Consider the following 9656-nt stretch of genomic DNA (forward strand, 5'->3'; position numbering starts at 1 on the left):
TTTCGTTTTACAAATAGGCATGTCATTATAAACTTAGCGTACTCTTCCAGCAAACCTTGTCCCTCAAAATGCAGGAAATAGCAATTCAGAGGGTCTAGATTTTTTTTTAAATTTCGAATTACAAACCGTGAAAATTTCCTTCCGCCGCCTCTGGTAACGTTAGTACCGTACCGACAATCGCCGCTTCCCGGTTCTTGTTTTATAGCATGCGGCAGCTGTCTTGACGTCCATATGTGACGTGCTTTGTGTTCCTGTTTTATAAATGTGGTCGTGTTTTAACAACGTTTTGGAAAAAAAATTGAGGTGGAGAGTCTCAGCCTTGAAAAAAATATTGAGATGGGTGGTCCATGAAATGAAATGAAGTTTTTTGACCGGACTTCCAACGCACCAGCACTCTCTCCCCGCTAAATATCGCACAGTGGCCTAGCTGAGGTTCAAGGTCTCATTCCTGTAAATTACTCCTAGTCCGTGCCCCAAAAAATGAACGGCTGCATGAACGTGTGTTTATATCGGTGTAAAATTCCCTTTTAGCCAGCCCGACTGATCTCAAGGGTCAAACTGATCATGATGAAAGCCTGTTTGTAACGGAAGAAATTAACAGGTAAAGTTTGGGAGCCGCGCGCGAGGTCGGACGTCCACAGCCCGACATTGGCGGTAATGCGGCCGGGCGCTTTCAGCTGGAAAGTGCCTATTTTGGGAGTGTAGCTAAGTGCAGTTTGTAAGGAATTGTATGTATGCCAACTGGTGGTTGGCAATTTTTTCACATGATCTAGGGTAACTGTGCTCAACAGAGAATGAATGACATTGGTACATTTCCTATAGCTTCATTACGAACGCGCCCATGTAAAACACGTTTTATAACATATAAGCCTATGGGGCGAAAAAACTCATGAATGAGACCTCAAGGTGAATCATTCGGTGGGCGGGGCTACGTGAGCGCGGGGGGCGTGTCCAGCCTGTGACGTCAGGATTTCAACTTGACTGCGGGCAGGCGACTGCATGGGCCGCGCCATCTTGAAAATATATCCGAGACGGTCGAGAAAGTTAGCGTCGTCGAACCACGGACACTGTGATCCACGCTGGACACCAAACTTTCAAAGTTCCCCAAGGTACTTTTTCTCCTTCTTGTCTTGGGTTTGGAGGCTAGCAACTTCGTAGTCTTTACCGGTATGCGTGTACCTGATCGTGACACTGCTGGAAGGAATAGAGTCGTGTCCTAGTCAACTCGCCCTTAAGACCCTTAACTAGCCCCAACTATTTCCTACTAACTCGCCCCAAGTTAGGGCTTATCAAACTTGGTTTTATACGGGTTCTAAATGCATGAATCCTACTTCTAAATATTACTGTTAGTATACATGCTAACAAAACCTAAAATGTGACTCTCATATAATTTTTTACCGACGAACTCGGGATTCGCTAGCGGACCCGGTCAGCAACGAAGGGTGTTTTTGCTTAATGAATTGTGCCCGTAAACGCAGGTAAGGCCTTGGGAGCAAGGGGAGAATAAGCACCGGGCCCGTCGCCCAAGGAAAACGACCGGACGAACTCGATCTGGAGTGGGAGTATAGTAATTGAGTGCTCCACGACTACTGGGAAAGTATATGTAATATCAAGCAAAAACACCCTTCGTTTGTCCCCACGGCTAGCTGTGTCACTGTGTACGTCCGCTAGCTCTGGTCTCAAGCTTGGCGATCCAAAAGACTGCTGGCTTATCCTATGTGCTAGAAAAATAAGCATCTTGGAGCATGTACCTGTAATGAATTGATAATTTGAGCCAGCAGTCAGCTTGAGATCAACAGCGAGCGGAGGGGGTTTCTGTAAAAACCGGGGCCCGCGTGGTAACCCGTGGCGTACCCCGCGGGCCCCCGGTTTTTACAGGTTACCTCCCTTCTTAGTCGTGGGGCACTCCACTAGTCCCACTCAAGCTCGTGCGATGCCGGCCGTTTTCCTTGGACGACGGGCCCGATGCTTATTCTCCCCTTACTCCTAACGCCCTTACCTGCGTTTATGGAAACTTAATGGAAATAAGACGCAATATTCCTGGTATTCCCATGCATAAACGCTGACATGTTTCAAGAAAAATCGCCGCCAAGGTGGCCGTCCCTCGGCGACGTAACTCCCTCGACGGCGAAAGTCCCTTTGCCCGCAGAATTTAGAGAACTTTGGCCCGTGTTAGAAATTGCGTCACCCCCCTCCCCTAAATATATACGCCGCCATTCCAGGAAGTCTCCGAAGGAGGCTAGCTGAAACCGCTGTTCTGCCTCAGATTGCACTTACAGAAAACGTGGAACTATGTAGTCTAATAAAAACTTTGTAGAAGCACAGCTGTGGGAAAGTTCAAGGAACGTAACAATCACGAAGAAGCCAGAAGTTCGCTGTTGACTGATCTTGACTGGCACACGTAGATCCAACTCACGTGTTTTCCCACAAAATTGACGCTGATTGACAGTCGGCAGCCTTTCGTGACTGTCGGCGAAGGTGCCAGAAAGTCTACTAAAGGCCCTGGGAACAAGGAAAGTCGGCGCCAGAAACTTGTAGCAGCCGAATCGTCCAATTATGGCGAGGCTTATAAATTTTGTTGTTTGAAACTTTATCTTCCTACGTTGGTAGAAATGAATTTTCTGTGCATCAATTCACTGTTCTGGATCGAAAAAAGAGATAACCTTGCTCTAGAAGTTTGTCAGAAATACAGTTAAGAATTAATTCTATTCCCGCAATGACAAAGAAAGGAATCTTTTACATTTGATAACAGCCTCTGTGTTGGTCAACTGCGGGCCGTCAACTTCCAAATAAGGTGATTCCCCTGGAATCTGATACATTAACGGCTGTTCTTAAATCCGGGACCCACCCCGCTGATCGTGCACATGTCACAGAGAGGCGTACTCGGCTACTGTTTATACTTTGGCGCGATGCCGGGTGGAAGGGGCTGCGAGACAGAAGAAGAACTTAAATGCGCGACTGCTACAATGTATGGCAAATTACGTACATGAGAATTGAGCTATTACAAGATCGGAGCGGAACAACGGGATGATAATTTAGTAACTGGCCCCTCCCTTTCAGCTGATAGCTGGATAGCTTCCTGTGAACTTACAGTGGAGACGCGTGCTTGGCGCGTGCCTTTGAATGTTTACTAAAGGTAGTTTTGTCTTTTTTCGCCACTATGCTGGGTGAAAAGACAGCATAGCGGGCTATTTACAGCGTCAGTTTGTCGGCCCACAGCGTAGTGGCCCGCTATGCTTAAAAGGCCTGGCACATCGCGTCACAGCGAATGCCAGGATGTAGTTCCCACGAACCTGTTGCGCAAAGGTTGGTATATTGTGGGGTGTAACTGCAACATTCGCCATAGATTAAAGACTGCGATTCTTCCACTCACCACTTAAGCATTTAGTAAACTTGGGAATACCAAGCAAGGACGTTAACCGCCTTGGGAAAACATTCAGGTTACTTTGTGTTTTCTATTCAGACATACATTATGACAATCGGTTGTGTGTATTTGTGGCACATCGTGTCACAGCGAAGCAAGTCAGCGCCTTTCGTTCACAAACGGGGCCCCGCGGGGCCCTGGTTTTTACAGAAACCCGCGAGCGGGTGCAGGTCCTGGTGAACCTGGCGGGCTGGCCGACCAGACATGCAACAATGGCCCGCCGGCGCTCCCGGTATTCATCGGCGTTAAATGCCGATTAGAGAAGAGAAAGTTAAAATTAGAGTCACAAGGCTTTGTTAGCCTTTAAAGTAATATAAAAAGTGTGCATAAAAAAATATGATATACGCCTATAAAACCAAGTTTGATAATTACTCAGTCGGTAGAAAATAAGTTGGGGCGAGTTGGACTTGGGGCGAGTTGATAGCCTCCATAGCGGGCTCTACCGGGCCTTTGGGGGGGGGTATAATACACCTTCTGCAGCCAGCCCGTAACCATCAGCCAGACTGTAACCATTTTGTCCGTAGAGCCTGCACGAAGACAGTGGCTCAAAGCGAAATTAAAATCATGTTAGGAGCATTTGGCACAGAGGTGCGAATTTCCTGCCTATGGTGGACCGCTAATAAACTACACGCACCTCCTCCAGACAATGCGCTGTCATGCCCCCGGGCTGACTGGCATATAGCATTTAGGGCGTGATATGCTGAAAGAATGTCGAACAAGTAAATTTAAACTTCTGTATCTATAAAAAAAGTCATTTTGACCGTTAGAAAATTGTCAGGCCTCCCAGTTTTCCATAAGCCGTAGCAAAGGCGCCAGCATTGACCTGTTGCGTCAGGCCCGGGCTAAGGCGGGCAGGCCTCCAGGGTGTTCTACTCAGGTATCGTTTATGGGGAGAAAAGAAAATTCTGTATGTGTCTGTACAGGCATTCAATTATGATCTGGTATCTAAGTTGGTGGCTTCCCCAGGTGCGCCCAAATTTCTGGCTATGAAGAGCCCAGGACTTGAATCGATTGTGGCGTGTAGACTATTGCATAGGTAACGTTGACGTTAAGGTCTCATTCCTGTATTACTCCGATTGGGTACCCTCAAAGAGTCTGTGCCTCCAAAAATGAACGGCTGTATGAACATGTGTTTATACCAGGTGTAAAATTCCCTTTTAGCCAGCCCGACTGATCTCAAGCGCCAAACTGATGAAAGCTTGTTTGTAACGGAAGAAATTAACAGGTAAAGTTCGGCAGCCGCGCGCGAGGTCGGACGTCCACAGCCCGACGTGGTCGGTAATGTGGTCGAGCACTTTCCGCTAGAAAGATTTTGGGGGTGTAGCTAAGTGCACTTTGTAATTGCCATAAAAAGGAATTGTATGCCAACTGGCAGTTGGCAATTTTTCACATGATCTAGGGTAACTGTGCTCAACAGAGAATGACAACGAATGACCTTGGTGTATTCCTATAGCTTCATTACGAACACACCCATGTAAAACATGTTTTATAACATGTAAGCCTATGGGGCCAAAGGAACTCATGAATGAGACCTTAAGGATACTTTTATGAAAATAGAAGTTATGAAATTCAATGTAAATTCAAATATATAGGATAATACTAAAAATTATACTTAGTCTCCGGCAAGCTGCTCAGATCCCATGAGTTTGCAAAAAAAATTGCATTGTAATAGATACATGTAAATAATAGATACAGGTGCAGTGAGATACAAATGCTTTTTGCGGTGTCACTTATATCTAGAATCAGTGGCATCATTTATGGATAAAGGGGATGGATTAGCCTCTAAGATCCTCTAAGTCTACAGTAAGCATATATATAATGATTAGGCTGTTAAAAATGTGACCTGTGTTGAAGGTGTACTTGACCAAGCATTGATTGTGCAAATTTTGAAGCCATTTGCATAATCAAAATATTTCATGGAGATATGAGGTCTCCGAACTCTAGATATCAAAATGCCCATCTTTAATTTTACTTCCCTTTTCACTTTCAAGTTGATAAATATCACACACAACTATGGAAGAGGGGAGGCTCTGTACTAGCGGACTTTGTAGTAGTTAACGTTTGGTACAAGCTCCCTCCCCTTGAGTGCTCGAGCTTTTTTTTTTCTTTTTCATTTCGTTTTTACTCTGAGCATGCATGGAGCCATACAGTGAAAAACCTGTCACAGATATGCACACCCTGCGCAACATTTCTGTCCTATACTACTAGTGCTGCTTTTTTGACAGCAGTGTTCGAAACAGAACAGGGGGTTCTATATGTTCGATATGGTGTTCGACAGGAACGGTCCATTATATAACCTGGTGGAATTATGTTTAGATGTTATATTGTGCCGATCAAAGGTTTCAACAAAAACAATATCTCTCATAAAGCAGACCTTCAGTTCATGAAGAGATATGGGGTCTTTGAAGTCTTGTTTCACTTGGTAATGATTGCCTTATTTCTGTTCACAGAACGTGAAAGCATTCAAAACAAGTACTCGGCGAAGATAACAACAAATGATGGGCACAACCACAGTGGGTAAGTCAGCTTGTGTTATAATGTACAGTACATAAGCAGACCAGTTGGTTAAAAAAAACGGACTGAGTGTGCGTATCTTTACCTAAAATCATACATCCATTCGCAAGTGAAATGCTAAGTCTATGAGTTGCATACAAAAACCGGAGCTGCAGTCCCCAGGGGAGATGGTGAGGGGATTGAACTTGAAACTCCTCCCAAGAAACCAATTATGAAAACTGACCCATCCGTTCATTATAACACATTTTACCGAACACGTGCCGTTTTGTGTGAAATCGATTTGTATTGTTATGATAGCGTTATTTTTCAAACTGATGTGAGTAAAGCTACTTCAGCCACAGGGCTGCAAAGTTTTACATGGATAAACCATTCATTCATTCATTCATTCATTCATTCATTCATTCAACACACCACATCCTGTTTTTGTTTTTCACAGAGATCCCTGCCATTCTGCTACTCCATGTTGAGTACGGCAAATTTAAGGAAGGGATCTCCTCCATACACAGGCAGCTGGTACTAACACTTTGGGAACATGTACCAGACACACCTCTGTTCAGTACTGTTTTAAAAGCAGCTGAGGCGGACATACGAGATGCTCAACAAGATGGAGTGAAACTTTTACTACCTCAGGTCGACCCAGACGACCCAAGGACTGATCCTTCTCTGGCCTGGCTGACCTTTGACCACGATGTTAAATACCCACATCTTCCCTCAAAGGTCAAGACCATTGTCGGATATTTTAACATCACAAGCAGAGCAGCCATTAGGATTAAGAAAAAACTATTTCCAGATGCAAAAGTCATCCTCTTTGCCCATGACATACCGGAGGATACTGAGTACTACAAGGGAGATGAGAAGGAAAAGTCCATCCTTGAAGATGCACAAGAGGCTGATGTAGTCTTTTCTCTTGGAAACAAGATATTTGACCATTTTGAAAACCAGTTCAGAGGTATTCCTGCTGAGAAGAGACCTCAGCATTTCAAGTTTGTTCCCAGGCCTTCAAAGATCTTTGAAGATGCAAAGCCTGAATACAAGGACACAAAAACAATGGTGGTCCTGTCTATTGTTGGAGTGCAGGGTGTTGAGACACTGAAGGGACTTGACATTGCTGCCGAAGCCCTCCGCATTGTTGCAGAGAGGATGAACATCAAATGGCGTGTAAGAGGAGCCAGCAAAGATTACTTTCAAAAATACCTCGGTCGCAGTAAGTTAGAAATTAGACCCCTCCCTTGTGGCACACAAGAGGATATCTGCAAAGACATGATGCAAGCCCACCTGTTCCTGATGCCCTCCCGCGCTGAACCGTTTGGACTGATGGGCTTGGAGGCCATTGCCGCTGGCGTTCCTGTTCTTGTATGCAGCAAATCCGGACTAGCAGACTTTATTGATGAACATATAGAAGAGCTGCACCATTCTATTGTTGACATGGATGAAAGAGAAAAGGGTACTGGCAAAAGATTTGGCTAAAAAAATTGAGAAAATACTGAAACACTGTCAGAAAGAATTTGAAAGAGCAGCAAGGTGTAAGAATGAGCTTCTGTCCACAAAGTACTGGGAAGAGTCTCATCAGCAGTTCATCAAAGCCTGTACAGACGAAGGTGAATCATTAATCTTTTGCTCTAACAACTGAAGTCAAAATAGGTTTTGATAGCAGCTTAGTAATACATAACATTTTATATCAGCTTTCCAACATCACTAACATCTAAAATAATGTGTTTAACTTTAAGGTTGTGTTTCACAGCAAGAATTTACTATCGCATCACATAAATATGGATAGTGATTATGAATATGAATAAATAAATATATACATATGGCATGTTAAACTATTGTAACATTATAAGTAAATAAATATATATATATGGCATATTAAACTATTGCAACATTATGAGTAAATGAATATACATATGGCATATTAAACTATTAACAGTTCCAATAGAGCATGAAATGTCAAGTAGACACATACTAACGGTGCCCACAGTTTACAGTTTATTCCTGTATCTTACTTAATCAGTCTTTACAAATTCTTATTTCAGGTGAACCAGCAGCTAAACCAGAATCCTTTTCTGGCCAACCGGTTGTCCAACAAAAGCAGCCAGTCGAACAGGACTCGAGTGCTGTCTGCGTCATTCGTCACTTCGAGAAGGAGAAGTTGATATTCGGCACCCACCAAAGGATGTGTGAACTCTGTCAGGAGAAGGCAAGTCAACTGTTTCATGCCACGATTTGTTGGGAGAGAAACTGCCAAATATGCAATCAGGTCGCAGAAGAAGTTGGACGTCACATGGGATTTTGCACTGATCCGTCGTGTCCAATCTCTCCTCAAATTTGTGCCAATAGCACTGCCGCTGGCATCCTGCGTTCTGATCCAAAAGTAAGTTTTGTTAACCTCTTGCGTTTAGAACTGAGGCAGTTAGTCCAAAAGCTTAAGTTTGATGCATAAATACTGGCTGAAGCACATTGCTAGGACAGTCCATCTGAAATCCTAAAAAACGAACAGCTTGAAGATGCATCTAGCAACCTTAGCAACAAACAACGCATCAGTTTGGAATAACCTATCAACAGCGCATGTATCTCTTCATAGTTTACCCCTCCACAAAGAGTTCAGGTGGAATTGTTCATTTTATCTGATGACTTGTTCGAAAAAGAAAGGCAACCTCTTGGATTGGCATTTCTGCAGCAGTGCAAGAGAAACAGCTATCAAATGATCGCAATCCACCATTGTAAAAGCGGGTCCATTCCGTGTTAAGTCAATCAAAGACAAACTGAGATATTCCTCTCATGGACAATAAGATTAAAAATGAGCCTATGCCTAAGGCTGGGCAAATAGACATCAGTCAGTGTCTAGCTATACGTTGAAACATGCTACACTTCGAGTATTAACAGCTGGGGTGATATGTAGCTTTGACTAGTAAAACTATATTCCTGAAAATATCTGTGATCATATCAGTCTGTATAGGATTTGCCGTATCAAAGGTCAAGCATATCACATTGGTTGCTCTTGGTCCAGAAATGTGTTACGGCCATCTAGTTGTACAATGATTGTGGCTTTGTTCTATGGCTGTGCAGAATTGGTTTATCCAATCTTTGACTGCAAGGTTTTTTGGTACAACATAGGACTGTAAGCAATTATCAGAATTCAGACAAAATTTCCTTGCATATCTGATTTCTGTGTGATGCTCAAACCTTGTATTATAAAATGGCATATGTAATCCTTATTTGACCATTTTGTTGTTAGAGGATGTCTATGTACTTTTAGTTTTAGGAAGGAGAATCTAAATCAAGAATACCACCATGGGTTTACGTGAAAGTTCTATTTAATAATAAACTTGGATTTCAATTTGATTTATTTTTACATGTGTACTTCTTAGGTAACCATTATAAATACTACTTCCAACTTACTCTTAGAAGACAATCTAACTCCAAACTATATACCAACACAATACCAATTTTCCATGGTAAAAATAGGAATGACAAATAGCTTACGGAAAGCGGAAATGCCAAAATGTTTCAAATGAAGCAACCTAAACTTTGAGACACAGTGAAAATCAAAAGTATCTTTCAATTCTCATTTGAAGCAATAGTGGCAACACAATATAATGAATGTTCAAAGGTGTGATGAGTTTGTGGGGATATGATGCAAACTTGATAAAAGTACTGTAAATGCAGAAATGTTTGCAATGATTTTATGTTCGCAGGTTTCGCGGTGAACTTTTTGAGC

At 43.1% G+C, this 9656-nt stretch overlaps 1 protein-coding gene across 1 annotated transcript; it reads left to right on the forward strand.

Annotated features, from left to right (window-relative positions):
* Positions 1-996: 996 nt before the first annotated feature.
* LOC136429343 (uncharacterized) lies at positions 997-8445 on the forward strand. Its single transcript, XM_066419194.1, has 4 exons — positions 997-1109; positions 5875-5941; positions 6375-7536; positions 7972-8445. The coding sequence occupies exons 2-3, from the start codon at positions 5920-5922 to the stop codon at positions 7403-7405; spliced, it is 1053 nt and encodes a 350-aa protein (XP_066275291.1). The 5' UTR covers positions 997-1109; positions 5875-5919; the 3' UTR covers positions 7406-7536; positions 7972-8445.
* Positions 8446-9656: the final 1211 nt, after the last annotated feature.

The sequence above is a fragment of the Branchiostoma lanceolatum genome, chromosome 3, assembly GCF_035083965.1.
Source record: "Branchiostoma lanceolatum isolate klBraLanc5 chromosome 3, klBraLanc5.hap2, whole genome shotgun sequence".
NCBI classification, from domain to species: domain Eukaryota; kingdom Metazoa; phylum Chordata; class Leptocardii; order Amphioxiformes; family Branchiostomatidae; genus Branchiostoma; species Branchiostoma lanceolatum.

Excerpts from the sequence above, each read along its gene's own strand:
- LOC136429343 (XM_066419194.1), top strand. The coding sequence starts at position 5,920 with ATGATGGGCACAACCACAGTGG. Across the intron at positions 5,942-6,374 it reads GATGGGCACAACCACAGTGG|AGATCCCTGCCATTCTGCTA; the intron begins GTAAGTCAGCTT and ends TGTTTTTCACAG.